We start from the raw sequence: 18,051 nt of genomic DNA, 5'->3' as shown, positions 1-18,051 counted from the left end.
TTGATTATTGTTCCATGTCCGTTGGTGTTGTGAGTACCTGTGTGCTGTTCTATTGGCTTGTGTACTAGTGTTATTACGTGTCTCGTCCCATGTATTTATTAGAGGTTTACATCTCACTCTTTGTTTGGGTTAAAGCCCTGTGTTTTATATATATATATATATATACACACAGTGGGGCAAAGTATTTAGTCAGCCACCAATTGTGCAAGTTCTCCCACTTAAAGCTGAGAGAGGCCTGTCATTTTCATCAGGTTCAACTATGACAGACAAAATGAGAGAAGAAAATCACATTGTAGGATTAATTAATTTATTTGTAAATTATGGTGGAAAATAAGTATTTGGTCAATAACAAAAGTTTATCTCAATACTTTGTTATATACCCTTTGTTGGCAATGACAGAGGTCAAATGTTTTCGCTAAGTCTTCACAAGGTTTTCACACACTGTTGCTGGTATTTTGGCCCATTCCTCTATGCAGATCTCCTCTAGAGCAGTGATGTTTTGGGACTGTTGCTGGGCAAACTTATTTCTTTCATCACATTCCCAGTGGGTCAGAAGTTTGAATGTACCTGTCATACAATGAGCGAGACAGGCCTATTTCAGTCATTGCAAAGTCTAATGGAATAAGGTATCCTACCAAATGAATGCTTTAATTCATTTCTTGTGTAGTGGTTCATCTATTTGTAGAATATGCCTATGCATCACTGAACACTAGGTGATGTGTCACCTCCACAATTGCTCTCTTCCCAGAAATAAAATGAGCAATGAGGTTTTCTGGAAACGTACTCAATTATGAAATGTAACACTGAATCCTAGACCAGACAGCCAAAGAAAAAATGAATTTCATGACATAATTGTGATATTAAATATGCATGGGAGGACAGGGAACATATGCACCCCTTTTCAGCTGGAGAAAACACAGACTAACTAAACTGGGACAAAGCCACTGCAATGTTGGAGCTAGAAACATGAGCATTTCACTGCAGCTGCAATAGCATCTGCAAAATATGTGTATGAGACAAATCAAATTTAAATTTGATTAGCAGCACAATTTTGTGTTGTGAACCATGTTGTAACGGCTTTCCTCCTGGGAAGGAGAGGCGGAACAAAATGCAGCGTGGTTAAAGTTCATGTTTTTAATAGGAAAACTCAACATGAACATAATACAAAACAATAACCGTGTGGCAAAACCGAAACAGCCTTATCTGGTGCAACAAACACACAGACAGGAAACAACCAACCACAAAACAGGCTACCTAAATATGGTTCCCAATCACAGACAATGACTAACACCTGCCTCTGATTTGAGAACCATATCAGGCCCAAACACAGAAACGGACAAACTAGACATCCAACATAATGCCCACTCAGATCACACCCTGACCAAACAAAACATAGGTATGTCTCTATGGTCAGGGTGTGACACATGTAATGATGCAAATCCATTTCAAGAGTCTCAAATGGTTGGGGGGTCTTGTGATGGTGAGAAAAGTGTTATGCATGAATTTCCCCTAGACGTTCCTATTCTACTAAATCATTAGTGTCAGGCTATAGTCAGAGTTTCTTTGCTATAGTAGCTTGGAGAGGTAAAACGAACTGCCTCACTCAATACATGACGACTCTTGATAGAATTAGGCTACGGTGTCCCTAATCTTTCCTGATTCCCATTAATGCAATTAGTTTTATGAGTACTGTCTGAACAACAAGGCTCGTGCGAGGCTACTTCTGAAACTCAAAGCACTCATGGATGACTTCCTAATGCTCCATATCCAGAATATGTGTTTATCCAAAATAGCCTAAAGGTGATAGAGCTACCAAATATCTGATCTAACATCATGGTTGATTTGTCGACTGTGAACTTTAACAGTAGCCCTTCGCTCACTGAAAAAGCCATGCATGAATCATACTTATTTCCCACACATTCTCTTTTTCTCTATCCGCAGCATTTGTGCTCAGGGGGTATTTACATGTTCAATGTGACTCTATTATTAAAATTAGAAAACAGCTAAGAAGTAAGTCAATTCAACGTGATAGGAAAATGCAATTAGGACAAGTTATTTTCTTCTTAAATCAAATAAAATGTTATTTGTCACATACACATGGTTAGATGTTAATGCGAGTGTAGCGAAATGCTTGTGCTTCTAGTTCCGACTGCAATAACAAGTAATCTAACCTAACAATTTCACAACAACTACCTTATACACACAAATGTAAAGGAATGAATAAGAATAGGTACTTAAAAATATATGAATGATCGATGGCCGAACGGCATAGGCAAGATGCAGTAGATGGTATAGAGTACAGTATATACACATGAGATGAGTAATGTAGGGTATGTAAACATTATATAAAGTCGCATTGTTTAAAGTGGCTAGTGATACATTTATTACATAATTTTTGTTCATTATTAAAGTGGCTAGAGATGAGTCAGTGTGTTGGCAGCAGCCACTCAATGTTAGTGGTGGCTGTTTAACAGTCTGATGGCCTTGAGATAGAAGCTGTCAGTCTCTCGGTCCCCGCTTTGATGCACCTGTACTGACCTCGCCTTCTGGATGATAGTAGGGTGAACAGGCAGTGGCTCGGGTGGTTGATTACCTTTTTGGCCTTCCTGTGACATCGGGTGGTGTAGGTGTCCTGGAAGGCAGGTAGTTTGCCCCCGGTGATGCGATGTGCAGACCTCACTACCCTCTGGAGAGCCTTACGGTTGTGGGCGGAGCAGTTGCCGTACCAGGTGGTGACACAGCCCGACAGGATGCTCTTGATTGTGCATCTGTAAAAGTTTGAGTGTTTTTGCTGACGAGCTGAATTTCTTCAGCCTCCTGAGGTTGAAGAGGCGCTGCTGCACCATCTTCACCACGCTGTCTTCGTGGGTGGACCATTACCTGGACCAGGTACTTAAAACTTTCCACCTTCTCCACTACTGCTCCCTCTGCTGTTTCCTGAAGTCCATGATCGTCTCCTTTGTTTTGTTGACATTGAGTGTGAGGTTATTTTCCTGACGCCACATTCCGAGGGGCCTCATCTTCTCCCTGTAGGCCGTCTCGTCGTTGTTGGTAATCAAGCCTACCACTGTAGTGTCGTCTGTAAACTTGATGATTGAGTTGAATGCGTGCATGGCCACGCAGTCATGGCTGAACAGGGAGTACAGAAGAGGGATCCAGTGTTGAGGATCTGTGGGATGGAGATGTTTTTACCTACCCTCACCACCTGGGGGTGGACCGTCATGAAGTGCAGGACCCAGTCGCACAGGGTGAGGTCGAGACCCAGGGTCTCGACCTGGGGTATTATGGAGGGTATTATGGTGTTAAATGCTGAGCTGTAGTCGATGAACAGCATTCTTACATAGGTATTCCGCTTGTCCAGCTGGGTTAGGGCAGTGTGATTGCGATTGCGTTGTCTGTGGACCTATTATAGCAGTAGGCAAATTGGAGTGGGTCTAGGGTGTCAGGTAGGGTGGAGGTGATATGGTCCTTGACTAGTCTCTCAAAGCACTTGATGATGACGGAAGTGAGTGCTACGGGGCGATAGTCATTTAGCTCAGTTACCTTCGCTTTCTTGGGAACAGGAACAATGGTGGCCCTCTTGAAGCATGTGGGACCAGCAGACTGGGATAAGGATTGATTGAATATGTCTGTAAACACACCAGCCAGCTGGTCTGCGCATGCTCTGAGGAAGCGGCTGGGGATGCCGTCTGGGCCGGCAGCGTTGCGAGGGTTAACACGTTTAAATGTTTTACTCACGTTGGCTGCAGTGAAGGAGAGCCCACAGATTTTTGATAGCGGGCCATGTAGTGACACTGTGTTGTCCTCAAAGCTAGCAAAGAAGTTGTTTAGTTTGTCTGGGAGCAAGACAAACTAAACAAGACATTGTGGTCCGAGACAGGTCTGGTTTTCCATTTGTAGTCAGTGATTGACTGTAGACCCTGCCACACCTCTTGTCTGAGCCATTGAATTGCGACTCTACTTTGTCTCTATACTGATGCTTAGCTTGTTTAATTGCCGGAAGTGTAAGTTATCCCATGAGAACTTTTGTTTTCCGAAAATGCTAGTTATGGGCATGTTGCAGTAGTAGGGAGATCCGTAGATCTGAGAAGTGTGCAGGAGCAGTGACGAGAATGGTAGCGGAAGATGGGTACAGGGCGAGGGATGTTGAGAGGATTCCTGTGGATAGGCAGAGCCCAAGAGAGCGAGCGATGGGAAGAATTTGTGCTTCAGTAAGGTGTGATTTTGGGTATTCATAGCCATGGATGTCAATTATACTGTAGAAATGGATCAGAAGTCACAGAAAATAGAGGTTGTGGTGGCTGCCGCAGAGAAGTACTTTGGATTGCAAGGATTTTTTTTGCAGAACAGTTGCATGGGGTGTTGAGTGGTTGAGTTCTATCCTCTCAGACCTTTGGTTTGGAGTAGGATTAGATAGGGTTAAATAGTGGAATGTTCTTTTTTTTTTTAGAGGGTTAATAGTTGGCAGGGCACTTTTAATTTTCTCAAATTGTGTGTAATTTAATGTGGGTACATAATGTAATGTAGGTACAGTAGGCCGTGAAATGCCTCACACACCAGTACAGTAGATGGCGGTATATGCACCTTCAATTGGATGCGAGCCACGAACCAAATCCTAAGAAGAAGCGCGATTGTGTTGTAAACAGACGAAAAGCATCCATTTTTTACAGCACAGAGAAGTCTTATTTCGGCATAACATCATGGGGGCCGTTCTCGGACTGTGTTCCATGGCGAGTTGGGTAAGCCTTCGTTTTTATGATAATTAAAATAAGTCGACATCACTCAGATCCACTTTAAAAAAAAAAACGGACCGAATCAAATATTTATTCAGACGACAGTTTCGCTAGCTACAGTAATCCTAAAGTAATTGTAGCTGTGTTAGCGTCAATGCACAACAACAAAGCCAGGGTGGTTCCCTGTTCAGTATGGCTTGGTGCATTGCCTTTTAATCAAATACATTGGCCCCGGGTAATCTTTCTAAAACATGACCACAATTTTAGCTAGCTAACGTTGGATGGTTAAAATCGTCATGTCATTTGATAAACACTCGTCATATGCAGGTTTTGACAGTTCGATCCCCGAACTGGTTTGCTTTGCTTGCTCTCTGTACGTTTACATTTGAAATTCTACAGCAATGTAGGCCTACTTGAGACCTAGCTAGATAGCCACTTTGTTATTGATAGTGCCTATATGTTCAAGAGTATTTTAATGACCCACATTTCACAATGCACAGGTGGCCTAACTGGAGACGTCATAGTTAACGTTAGCGTTTATCTAGCTAGGTCTCAAGTAGGCCTACATTGCTGTAGAATTGAAAATGTAAACTTACAGAGCGCGCAAGCAAAGCAAACCAGTTCGGGGATCGAACTGTCAAAACCTGCATATGACGATTGTTTATCAATAACATGGTGATCATTTTAACCAGCTAGCTACTGCCCGGTACTTGGAAATATTGCAACACCGTGGCTAGGCATCAAAACAGAATCAAATGTCAGATAACCGTTAACTGTGACGTCTCCAGTTAGGCCACCAGTGCATTGTGAAATGTGGGTCATTAAAATACTTTTGAATTTAACGGCACTCAGTTCAGTTAGGCATATGTCTGGTATTGTTTCCTATTTAGTTTAACTAATAATATTCCTGAAACTATTTAAGCTAAAAGTGTACCGTTAACTGCCTGGTCTCTCCTCCACATTGGTATCAACTTGATTAGGTTTGACACATGCCGTGGCCAGATCTCTATTCTTAGCAGAGATTTGGTTTCCAACGCAGTTAGCAACTTGGGAAAAACAAGTGTGTTGGTATTATGTCAACCCTACGTAGATGTATTCACTTTTATCAATGAATGAAAACCCTATTGACTTTGTACTTAGGCTATATTCTAACTGTAAAACCATTCAGCGGTGGGCAGATATAATATTTTGTCAGCATCAGTTCTATACTTGTATGACTTAGCTAATTGGTTTTAATCATATTTAACCCCATTCCCTTGTCTTGCCTTGTAGATCCCCTGCCTGTGTGGCACTGCGCCCTGTCTGCTGTGCAAATGCTGCCCCAGTGGGAATAACTCCACTGTCACCCGACTCATCTATGCCTTCTTCCTCCTGCTGTGTGTGGGCATCGCATGCATTATGCTCATGCCAGGGATGGAAGAGCAGCTCAAGAAGGTACCAAACTATGTGTTTTATGTATTTGACATACAACATTTACAGTTAAGACAACTAATTCTACACATTTTTGTTTGGCCTGACTAGTTACTTGTGCATCTTGGCTCTTGCAGATTCCAGGATTCTGTGATGGGGGAATGGGTACATCAATTCCAGGTGTGGAGGGTCATGTCAACTGTGATGTCTTGGTTGGCTACAAGGCTGTGTACCGTATCTGCTTCGGCATGGCAATGTTCTTCCTGCTCTTCTCCCTCCTCATGGTCAAAGTCAAGAGTAGCCAGGATCCCAGAGCTACTATACACAATGGGTAAATAGCACTGTGTCCTCTTCATATATGGGCTATGACAATATCAGTAAGCATTATATACTGCAATGCAGGAAGAGAAATAAGGAACAAGGGTATCCATAGGTATATTTAAGTTCAAACAGGTCGATCAGTTAAAATACTTATGCTTTTTAGGTTTTGGTTCTTCAAATTTGCTTCTGCGACTGCCATTACCATTGGTGCATTCTTCATTCCAGAGGGTCCCTTCACAACTGGTAATGGCCCTTTTCATACAAATAATGTTTTTCTGTCTCATAGAAATATACAGTACCAGTCAAACGTTTGGACACCTACTCATTCAAGGATTTCTTTATTTTTATTATTTTCTACATTGTAGAATAATAGTGAAGACATCAAAACTATGAAATAACACGTATGCAAAAATATATTTTAGATTCTTCAAAGTAGCCAACCTTTGTCTTGATGACAGCTTGGCAAACTCTTGGCATGCTCTCAACCAGCTTCACCTGGAATGCTTTTCCAACAGTTTTGGAGTTCCCACATATGCTGAGCACTTGTTGGCTGCTTTTCCTTCACTCTGCAGTCTAACTCATCCCAAACCATCTCAATTGAGTTGAGGTTGGGTGATTGTGGAGGCCAGGTCATCTGATGCAGCACTCATCAATCTCTTTCTTGGTTAAATAGACCTTACACACCCTGGAGGTGTGTTGGGTCATTGTCCTGTTGAAAAACAAATGATAGTCCCAATAAGCGCAAACCAGATGGGATGGTGTATCGCTGCAGAATGCTGTGGTAACCATGCTGGTTAAGTCTTCCTTAAATTCAAAATAAATCACACCGTGTCACCAGCAAAGCACCATCACACCTCCTCCATGCTTCACGGTGGGAACCACACATCCAGAGATCATCCGTTCACCTACTCTCTGTCTCACAAAGACACAGAGGTTGGAACCAAAAATCTTACATTTGGGCTCAGATTTCCACCGGTCTAATGTCCATTGCTCGTGTTTCTTGGCCCAAGCAAGTCTCTTCTTATTATTGGTGTCCTTTAGTAGTGGTTTCTTTGCAGTAATTTGACCACATAGGCCTGATTCACACAGTCTCCTTTGAATAGTTGATGTTAAGATGTCTCTGTTACTTGAACTCTGTGAAGCATTTATTTGGGCTGCAATTTCTGAGGCTGATAACTCCAATGAACTTGTTCTGTGCAGCAAAGGTAACTCTGGTTCTTCCTTTCCTGTGGCGGTCCTGATAAGAGCCAGTTTCATCATAGCACTTTATGGTTTTTGCAATTGCACTTGAAGAAACTTTAAAAGTTCTTGACATTTTCCACATTGACGGACCTTCATGTGTTAAGGTAATGATGGACTGTCATTTCTCTTTGCTTATTTGAGTTGTTCTTGCCATAATATGGACTTGGTCTTTTAACAAATAGGGCTTTCTTCTGTATACCACCCCTTCCTTGTCACAACACAACTAATTGGCTCAAACGTATTAACAAGGAAATAAATTCCACAAATGTACTTTTAACAAGGCACACCTGTTAATTGAAATGCATTCCAGGTGACTAACTCATGAAGCTGGTTGAGTGCCAAGAATGTGCAAAGCTGCCATCAAAGCAAAAGGTGGCTACTTTGAAGAATATCAAGTAGAAAAAAATAAAGAAAAACCCTTGAATGAGTAGGTGTCCAAACTTTTGACTGGTACTGAAAGTGTAGCTAATAATACTCACTTAGCCTGCAGCTAGTTCACACTTCTCTCCCTTAGTTTGGTTCTACATAGGAATGGCTGGAGCTTTTTGCTTCATCCTGATCCAGCTGGTCCTGCTGATAGACTTTGCCCACTCCTGGAATGAGTCCTGGGTGGAGAAGATGGAGGAGGGAAACTCTCGCTGCTGGTATGCAGGTATGGTAATCAACAGGAGCATCTCTTTAAGAATACCTTGTGAAAATGCACTGGTGTCAGATTGAGTTAAAGCAACCCTCTGTGTCTACACTTTTAACTCCCCCTGTCCCCATTGTCCAGAAATAACCAGTAAGTCTAATTTCTCCCGTGCAGCTCTGCTGTCTGCTACAACCATCAACTACATCCTGTCCCTGGTGTCTCTGATCATGTTCTACGTCTACTACACCCACACTGACGGCTGCACTGAGAACAAGGCCTTCATCACTGTCAACATGCTGCTGTGTGTCGGAGCCTCAGTCATGTCCGTCCTGCCCAAGATTCAGGTAAGGAAGTGCATTGGACCAGCATGTCACCTGTTGTACCCCAGAAACCTTAGTCTCTGGACCTTCATCTTGTATAATAAACATGTAATTATAATATGTTCTGACACATTTACATCTTAGTGTTATCTCACCCCTTTTCTCAACAGGAGTCCCAGCCAAGGTCTGGGTTGCTGCAGTCTTCCATTGTGACTCTGTACACCATGTATCTCACCTGGTCTGCCATGACCAACGAGCCAGGTGAGAAGTTTAATGATCAAATGTCTCCGATACACCAATAAATGGCTAGCTCTTCATCAAGACAAGCTCTCGAGTAAATGTGTTTGTCTTTGCCATCCACAGACAGGAAATGCAACCCAAGCTTGCTGGGTATCATTGGCCTCAACAACACCACCCCAGCTGGTAAGGACCACCCTGTTGTTCAGTGGTGGGATGCCCAGGGTATTGTGGGGCTGGTCCTGTTCCTGATGTGTGTTCTGTACTCAAGGTAAGGAAACAAAGTCTGCAGTTTTCTCTTCGAAGAAACTGCTAATGCTATTTTACCAGTTACCAGCTTTGTGCAGTTGCTATTGACCCTGACAATAACATGTTATCCATTCATTCCTATAGCATCCGCAACTCCTCCAACACCCAGGTGAACAAACTGACTCTGACCAGTGACGAGTCTTCTCTGATTGAGGATGGCCACCACCCTGAGAACTTTGACGTGGAAGATGGTGAGAACCGGGCCGTGGACAACGAGAAGGAAGGAGTCACCTACAGCTACTCCTTCTTCCACTTCATGTTCTTCCTGGCCTCCCTCTACATCATGATGACCCTCACCAACTGGTACAGGTGTGTATCCTCACTCTCCTGGATTATTTGGTCTAGTAGGATGATAACTAGGCAACAGTAATGAGTCTGTAGCCTTACACTGAACCCAAACCGGCTGTGTGCGTACGCGATCGTGCGCTACCTTGCATAAATTTATAGCTAGTAAACAAATCTGTGGTGGTAGTCAGTCGTTTTTAACTCTAATGCAATTGATTGGTTAAGTATTACATGGACATGTATTTGGGTTGACATCCATACAAGCATTATACTCCAATTTTTACCTCAACAGTGTGAAATGCACACAAACAGTAGCCTAAATGAGATCTTTCCCTCACGGCCATTTCCCCCCACACATTTCCATGGCAATTCCATTGTTTTGGTCAAGTTTGATTGACCTCTTTTGCATCTATCGCTCGCGAGTTTGACTTGTCTGTTTTTGATTTTCTCAGCCCTGACTCCAACTATGAGACAATGACCAGCAAGTGGCCCTCGGTGTGGGTGAAGATCTCCTCCAGCTGGATCTGCATTGCCCTCTATGTGTGGACCCTAGCAGCCCCACTGGTCCTGGTCAACCGAGACTTCGACTGATGATCTAAAGAATGAGGGGGGCAATAATTTGCTCATGATCATTTTGAATATTCAACTCGTAAGGTGAACAAGCTCTGTAAATACTGTATGTGCATTCCCCACCCACCCTTTTTGTTAATACACTGCATGCATGCTATAGTATTGAATACATGGGTGTTTTATGTACCATGTTTTATCCTATTGCAAATTTAAATAATGTTTTTTTGCTGAGTTGGGTTGTAAAGGTAGCTGGGGCTTGGAGAGATGGTCAGTGAAAGGAGGTCTCTTTGTCAACTGTAATTGACTCTGGATAAGAGACATTCAGAAAGAATCATTGATTTGTTACAAAATGGGCAAGACTGCTTGATGTTTGATAATATGCTACACTTTGCTTTAAGTTATGCAGCAATGAAGTGCAGGGTTTCAGATATTAGCTCATTGTTGTAATCCTAGGTTCATATTATAGGCTAATCTACCATCATGCTTTGCTGTGCTTTCCTTTTCAGAACATCCTCCCAAATTGCAAAACTGAAACTACAGCTTTCCCTTTTGTGATCATGCACATCTTGTTTTAGGTCAGATATTAGTCCTTCAGTTTTGTGTACCTTGTTACTTATGATTCACACTGGAGTTATCTTAATGTAAAATACTGATGTTCAGTGGATAAATTATTTTGTAGATGCTTTAACATACTAGAAATGTGTATTCAGTATTTCCAGCAGACTGACAATTGTTTGTCTTTTGACATGTATTAAAGTGCATTGTAACCCACCTTTTAATAAACTTTAAAGGCAAAGCATGCATTTTCTTGAATATACCTTCACTTACAGAACAAAGCATTCAGAATGTAATGATGCTTTTGCTGTTCTTTTAATGTCATTGTCACTGTTAAGCTTCGCAATCTATGAATCTTAACATGAAACATTATGATACACGGTACATATCCGACTACAGTACTTGAAATTATCAACATTGGGGTTTTACTAAAGAAACAGGCACTTCTGTTTTTTGTTCATTAAAGATGAATGTGATCCTTAACATATCAAGAATACTTAGTGAAACCTAAACCAACAATTGCAGCCTCATCTTAATCGGGGTTTACGTACAGCTGTTAGTAGATTATGCCACTAAATGACGGAATGTCTTACTTCTGAACAGGAAATAGATCATTTTAACAAGTATCTACAAAAGGTCCAATCCTTTTTCTGCTCCTTGGTTAACCTTGTTAAATCTCCAGCTGCGTCGAGTCAGTGGTGTCACCTTCTGGGTTGAGTTCACACAGATAGAAGAGCGTTGACTCGCTGGCCTCTGCCTCAGTCAGGGGCTCCAGGCGGATCAGAGAGCTTCGTGGAGGCTCCTCGTCTGGCTCCAGCAGGTCTGTGGGGACCTCAGTGTTGTGCTGCAGCAGGCTGTCTCCCAGCTCTGTGGCTGTGCTGCTGTCTGCCTCTGTGGCCAAAGGGGTGCAGCCATCCAGGAAGGCCAGCAGAGGGCAGGATGTGTACTGGACCAGCTGGTTGTCTGCTGAGAAACTAGACTTGTCTCCTTTGGATAGCAGCCCTGCATTTTCTTTGGGACCACCACTCCCCTAAAGAGTGAAATGAATGAGTATTCAGAAACACACAATTCAGACAAACTTGGTATAATCATCATGTCAATTCTGTGGCAAAAGGTTTCGCAACAGAAACCGTTTGTTGCATTTCCCATTTGGAGTAGAGTTTCTATTGGACAAATTCAGGTAGGTCCCTCCATGTTTCATTCAGTTTGCTGTGTTTGGTTCTTAAACAGTTTCTGTAACAAATACATCCCGGATATTGAATTGAGTGGGTTAACCAGGTAATTCTATACAAGTGCAAAATTGTAGATTTATGGAAATGTAATTAACATAAACCTCTGTGGCCTCTAAAATATCTGGATCAATGCTGAACTGCTTCCCGTACAACATAGCCTGAAAGTCTTCCAAACTGCAGTCAATGCTGTCCAAGTAGTCCATCAGCTCAACCCTGTTAAAACATTTGGATGCCAATTAACTGTAAGACGAGACAATAATTCAATAGGCCTTTATCCTTACAAATGAAAAAAATGCAACGCAGTAATATGGAACATAATGTGAGAAAGCCTTCCAGTTCTTCATGAACTACAGGCCACAAACGTACAGCTAGTCAAGTCCACTTACTTGCCGAGGAGATTGATATTCTGAGAAATAGCTCCACTCTCATTGAGGATTGAGTCCATCATCTTCATTGGATCCTCCAGGCTCAACCCTGACTGTTTGTTGAGCTGCAAGGTGCTGCTTGTGGGAAGGCTATCATATGTGCTTATGGTGGTCTCTTCTGGTTCGATTACTAAAGAGTTGGTCTGTCCTATACTGTCAGCGCTGTCTGTCTGTGACACAGTATTGCTGTTGAAGACCTCAACTATTTCTACATCCCTGAGAATGAAGGACAGGAGAAAAGGCATGAGGATGGATGATGGCAGATGGAAATATACATGAAACAATTTTTTTTATGTTGAATTACGATTGATCCAATGCTGTTGAGGGGCCCTCTGTGATCTCTGTGTCATCGTCAGTTACATCACAGATGACGACATCGTCAGTAAGATCAGCACTCTTCAAACCACTGACAGAGGGCTGCGAGAGAGTTCAAAATGTACATCTTTAGAATAGCTTACATTGAGAAAACAGACTTTTGAAGTAACAAACTCATATCATGGAAAAAATCTGCACCGCCGCCAATGTCAAGTTTTGTTCTCACAATGCGGCATTTTCCTTGTCAGTGATCCTGCCTTAATATTGTAAAAAAATGTAAGGATCTGTTTGCTAGCATCATTAGCGTCCTGACTGATTGGATGGACACCACCATGTACACCTTATATAGGGAGGTAAACCCATTCAGACCTCTACACATACTTTGTTGTGGTCCAGAGGAGGATCATCGTAGATTTCATGGATGCATTTAGGCTTCTTTCCATTGCTGTTCAGTAGAATAGGCCTGTAAAATGGAGATTCAGAAATGAATTAATAATGTTTAGTAATCGATGATGTCATTCAAAGGAAGAATTGCTATACTATATTACCTCTTGCGTTTTAAACTCATCCGGTTCTTCTGTACCAATGTGACGATGAATTGTATTAACTGCAATGAATAAAGATAATTATTATCAAAGTTAGACAACTATTATACCCTAAAGGACAATTGTTAAGCATTTTTATTGTGAGCAAATTGTTTCCAATTCAATTCCTACTGAATATGGAAACTCATTCTTGGTGCAGAATGTTTTGCTGCACCTTCTTAATGATTTGCTGCTGTTGGGAGTGCTTCTGTCTCAGGTCTGATATTTCCCTCCATAGACCTTCATTATCTCTGTAAACATAAATTCAAGCATGAGCATAGAACTCTCTCCAAACCAACACATCAATACTACTTTCTAACCTCCATTTGATAGCCAGGGCATGGTAGTTTGCTTACCTTTTCAGTGTGTTGAGTCTGGAATCAATGCTTTCTTGTTTTCCGTGAACATTCTGAACACTGGCCAAAATATTGGACAGGTCTTCCTGTCTGATCTTCGTATCATTTGGTCTTGCATTGGAAACCTGGAAAAAAAATGCCCTTATTCGGTTTGACGTACTTACTGATATAGGTGATTTATTTGTTTACCATTATATGTTTGTTTCCATGAGGTCTTACCTAGGGCTGTTGCGGTGACCGTATTACCAACACACCGGCGGTCACAAGTCGAGAAGGCAGTCAAATTCCACATGACCTTTTTAGTCACGGCAATTAGGCTTCTCTAAGCTCTGATGCTGCTGCTAGTCATTAGTAGCCTACCAAACTTGCTAACTGCCTGGTACTCAGCATGCTATTGTCCCTCTAATCACTATAACATCAATGCAAATGTTTTCGAAAATCTAATTAAACACTCCATGAGAACCCATCAGCTCATTTGTTTAGACTATGCGGGAGAAAACAGAGTGATGGCCGCTAATAAAAAGAGGAGGATCCCATCAGCCTTCTATAGGCTTGCCCTACTATATTTTTTCTCAACTTCCCTAATACTAAGCACATTGCTTATATTTACAACAGGAGTAGAGCCTACCTGGCTGGCATGAAAATACACTACAGGGAAAAGTCCTAAATTCGCTATTTAAGTGCATAGATTGCGTATTTTTCCCCACTGCCCCTGTTTCGATACAGGTGCATGATAATGGTCCATTCTAAATCAAAACAAATGTCACACATACAGTACCAGTCAAAAGTTAGGACACACCTACTCATTCAAGGGTTAATCTTTATTTTTTACTATTTTCTACATTGAAGAATAATAGTGAAGACATCAAAACTATGGAATCATGTTGAACCAAAAAAAGTGTTAAACAAAGCAAAATATATTTTATATATTTCAGATTCATCAAAGTAGCCACCCTTTGCCTTGACAGGTTTGCACCCTCTTGGCATTCTCTCAACCAGCTTCATGAGGTATTCACCTGGAGTGCAATTCAACTAACAGGTGTGCCTTAATAGTTAATTTGTGTAATTTCTTTCCTTCTTAATGTGTTTGAGCCAATCAGTTGTGTTGTGAAGATGGTCTTTAGCCCTATTTTGTAAAAGACCAAGTCCATATTATGGCAAGAACAGCTCAAACAAGCAAAGAGAAATGACCGTCCATCATTACTTTAAGGCATGAAGGTCAGTCAATATGGAATATTGAGAACTTTTAAAGTTTCTTCAAGTTCAGTCGCAAAAACCATCAAGCGCTATGATGAAACTGGCTCTCATGAGGACCGCCACAGGAACGAAAGACCCAGAGTTACCTCTGCTGCAGAGAATAAGTTCATTAGCATTACCAGCCTCAGAAATTGCAACCCAAATAAATGCTTCAGAGTTCAAGTAACAGACACATCAACAACTGTTCATAGGAGACTGTGTGAATCAGGCCTTCATGGTCGAATTTCTGCAAAGAAACCACTACTAAAGGACACCAATAAGAAGAAGAAACTTGCTTGGGCCAATAAACACAATCAATGGACATTAGACCTGTGGAAATTTGTCCTTTGGTCTGGAGTCTAAATTGGAGATTTTTGGTTTCAACTGCCATGTCTTCGTGAGACAGTGGGAGTGAATGGATGATCTCTGCATGTGTATTTCCCACCCTGAGGCATGGAGGAAGAGGTGTGGGGTTGCTTGGCTGGTGACACTGTGATTTATATTGAATTCAAGCACACTTAACCGGTATGGCTACCACAGCATTCTGCAGCGATATAACAACGCATCTGGTTTGGGCTTAGTGGGCCTATTATTTGTTTTTCAACAGTACAATAACCCAACACACCTCCAGGCTGTGTAAGGGCTATTTGACCAAGAAGGAGAGTGATGGAATGCTGCATCAGATGACCTGGCCTCCACAATCCCCTGACCTCAACCAAATTGAGATGGTTTGGGATGAGTCGGACCACAAAGCGAAGGAAAATGCATGTTCAGCATATGTGGGAATGCCTTCAAGACTTTTAGAAAAGCATTCCAGGTGAAGCTGGTTGAAAGAATGCCCAAAGTGTGCAAAGCTGTGGCTAAAGCTGTGGCTACTTGATGAATCTCAAATATATAATATATTTAGATTTGTTTAACACCCTTTTGGTTACTACATATGTTATTTAATAGTTTTGATGTCATCATTATTATTCTACAATGTAGAAAATAGTACAAATAAAGAAAAACCCTTGAATGAGTAGGTGTTCTAAAACTTTTGACTGGTAGTGTAGGAGTACCTATTCCTTTGTTAACCGCTCAACACAGAATAGCCGCATGTGCGCACTCCCTCAAATCATTTGTAGAAAATATTTATATTTTATTCAGCTTTGTTCAATTGTATTCTTCATACTATAAAATAATGCAAAGGAATTATAAGTAAATCTTGTCTGCTAAATGAACTTGTGTAGGCCACAGCCATTTGGCCTAGCCACATCTGGATCTAACATAAGGAAAACTCAGATTATGCTATTATTTCCTTCTGAAATAGACTACATTTTCTTTGGACATGTCTAAAATAAATAATGGATTTATTGTGAAGGTGTAGGCTATATTACATGGATTCATTAGACTTTTTAAAATGGCTTATAAGACTGTGTGTGGAGATGTTAAATGTGTTTATGTTAATTAATGGTCAATTACCGTGAGACCGACAGTTATTTGCTTGACAATCAGCGGCTGACAAACAGCCACAGACTTAGTCTTACCTTTCTTTTGATGTTTTCCAGCAAGTCATCCTGACCATGTTTAAAGTAATGATGCTGAAATTCAACTGGTCCATCCCTCTCTTGCTTTACTATGCCTGTGTCGATGTGCATCACTTTGCGAAATCCATCTGCAAATTGACCACCCATTAGACAGCTGCACAAGAGGCATTCCACTAAAACGGCAGAGCCACTATGTTTATAGAAGCGCTTACTTACACATATTCAGCTGTCTGACAAAGCTGGCCATGTTGTTGTGCTTGAAGAACTTGGGAAGGATATCCTTGGAAAATCGTTGTTCATCCATGACAAGGAAACTGTTACCTTCCTAAATAAATGTGTATATATTAGGAGACTAGAATGTCTACAACTACATCCAATCAATTACATTTATGTGTCTTACATTTCAGGACCTAAATAGTGCATGGGTATTCTTGCTTAATTTTATCAAGGAATGCATATGTACATGCTCTTTTGTTAGTTAGCCAATTTTATTGATATGCTATTGTAAGAAGCTAGCCAATTTACAAACAGATCATTCAAAATAACGTGCTAGCTTTAGTCAGTAGGGACAATAATAACAAAAGAGTATCAGTAACAAAACAAAACGATGCTTCTTGAATCCTACTAATCGACACATGCATCTAGGACTAGGCAGACATAGCTACTATAACTGGCTAACTCGTTTCACACCATGCAGAGTCAAGTGCTAGCGCTACCTAGCTCTGCCAGGCTGGCACGCTCAGTGGGGGAAATTTTATTTACCTGACTCCAACAAATAAATTCATTTGTGTCAGAATCTTCCACAAGAGTCCAAAGCTTGGTGAGAAAGGCTGGTACATTTGAATTTTGTTTCATTTTGCAAACTGAAGATGGAAAGATGCCTTTTGGTGATGAAAGAAGCAAGTCGCTGAGAAGAAGAAAACAAGCGTCCTAAGCATGCATACGACTTCCTGTTTGAAGAGCAGCAGCTGATTGGTTGAATGTTGACTTACATTACACATGTGTAACATGGAGAATAATGCATAGATCATTATTCGTTTGCAAATTATTGCTGAAATGTTTTGTTTTTCTGTGACATGCATTAAAGTAACTGACCAGATTTCTATTAAATATGACCTTTAATAAATTGCAATATGAGTTAAATCGTTTTCCTTCCAAAAAAAGGTAATTAAGTATTGGTGAAATGTTGTAGTTTTTCTGACATGATTTAAAGGTACACTCAGCAATATGATATAGATGCAGAAACTAAACAGCACAGTGGGTCACTTTCTGTAACAACTAAGAGCGTTGAAGAGCGAGGCTCAACTTCTCTGGCTTTTTGGTGCCTGCATGATGTGAACCCAAGCACATGCGCTTGTGTGTGACTTTGTGGGAGAGAAGTCTTGTGTCTTCTCAATATCTAAGGTGCTACTACCTGCATTGTCAATTTGCTGAGTCTACCTATAAGAGGTCATACAATACATTTTGTAGTGATTCCTATGTTGTTGATGTTAAGAATGTTTGTTGGTCTGTGGTGTGTAATGATGAGCATCCAGACGCTGCACTTGACACATTTATGAAATTGCTTATTCCAGTTACTAATAAGCATGCATCCATTAAGAAAATGACTGTAAAAACTTTTAAATCCCCGTAGATTGACGAGGAATTGAAAAATTGTATGGTTGAGAGCTATGAGGCAAACGGAGTGGCAAATAAGTCTGCCCAACCGATTGGAAAGTGTACTGCAAATTAAGAAATCACATGACTAAGGTTGATAAAAATAAG

At 41.1% G+C, this 18,051-nt stretch overlaps 2 protein-coding genes across 6 annotated transcripts; one reads left to right on the top strand and one right to left on the bottom strand.

Moving 5' to 3' along the window:
* The first annotated feature begins 19 nt into the window (after nucleotides 1-19).
* Nucleotides 20-10,854, top strand: LOC118398691 (serine incorporator 1-like). 3 transcript variants are annotated; one of them, XM_035794309.2, is made up of 10 exons: nucleotides 20-29; nucleotides 6,006-6,167; nucleotides 6,281-6,474; nucleotides 6,628-6,707; nucleotides 8,221-8,358; nucleotides 8,512-8,681; nucleotides 8,828-8,918; nucleotides 9,021-9,165; nucleotides 9,288-9,512; nucleotides 9,941-10,854. In XM_035794309.2, exons 2-10 carry the CDS (start codon nucleotides 6,132-6,134, stop codon nucleotides 10,077-10,079), a joined length of 1,218 nt encoding a protein of 405 aa, XP_035650202.1. In that variant the 5' UTR covers nucleotides 20-29; nucleotides 6,006-6,131; the 3' UTR covers nucleotides 10,080-10,854. The 3 variants fall into 3 exon arrangements, with proteins under 3 accessions (XP_035650202.1, XP_035650203.1, XP_035650201.1); XM_035794310.2 differs by lacking the exon at nucleotides 20-29 and adding an exon at nucleotides 2,871-2,889; XM_035794308.2 differs by lacking the exon at nucleotides 20-29 and adding an exon at nucleotides 4,572-4,739.
* A 52-nt stretch (nucleotides 10,855-10,906) lies between these two features.
* On the bottom strand, nucleotides 10,907-17,247 carry LOC118398690 (heat shock factor protein 2-like). Of its 3 annotated transcripts, none has more exons than XM_035794307.2 (11): nucleotides 17,050-17,247; nucleotides 16,504-16,612; nucleotides 16,288-16,415; nucleotides 13,526-13,650; nucleotides 13,345-13,420; nucleotides 13,134-13,192; nucleotides 12,967-13,048; nucleotides 12,575-12,687; nucleotides 12,232-12,486; nucleotides 11,904-12,058; nucleotides 10,907-11,579 (listed from the first exon to the last, which is right to left on the bottom strand). In XM_035794307.2, exons 1-11 carry the CDS (start codon nucleotides 17,140-17,142, stop codon nucleotides 11,284-11,286), a joined length of 1,491 nt encoding a protein of 496 aa, XP_035650200.1. In that variant the 5' UTR covers nucleotides 17,143-17,247; the 3' UTR covers nucleotides 10,907-11,283. The 3 variants fall into 3 exon arrangements, with proteins under 3 accessions (XP_035650200.1, XP_035650198.1, XP_035650199.1); XM_035794305.2 differs by having other exon boundaries at nucleotides 10,907-11,643; nucleotides 11,947-12,058; nucleotides 17,050-17,246; XM_035794306.2 differs by having other exon boundaries at nucleotides 10,907-11,643; nucleotides 11,996-12,058; nucleotides 17,050-17,246.
* Nucleotides 17,248-18,051: the final 804 nt, after the last annotated feature.

Source organism: Oncorhynchus keta, chromosome 19 (assembly GCF_023373465.1).
Source record: "Oncorhynchus keta strain PuntledgeMale-10-30-2019 chromosome 19, Oket_V2, whole genome shotgun sequence".
Classification (NCBI taxonomy): domain Eukaryota; kingdom Metazoa; phylum Chordata; class Actinopteri; order Salmoniformes; family Salmonidae; genus Oncorhynchus; species Oncorhynchus keta.
The sequence above is the reverse complement of the archived record's forward strand: the minus strand, read 5'-3'. Positions and strand labels throughout refer to the sequence as shown.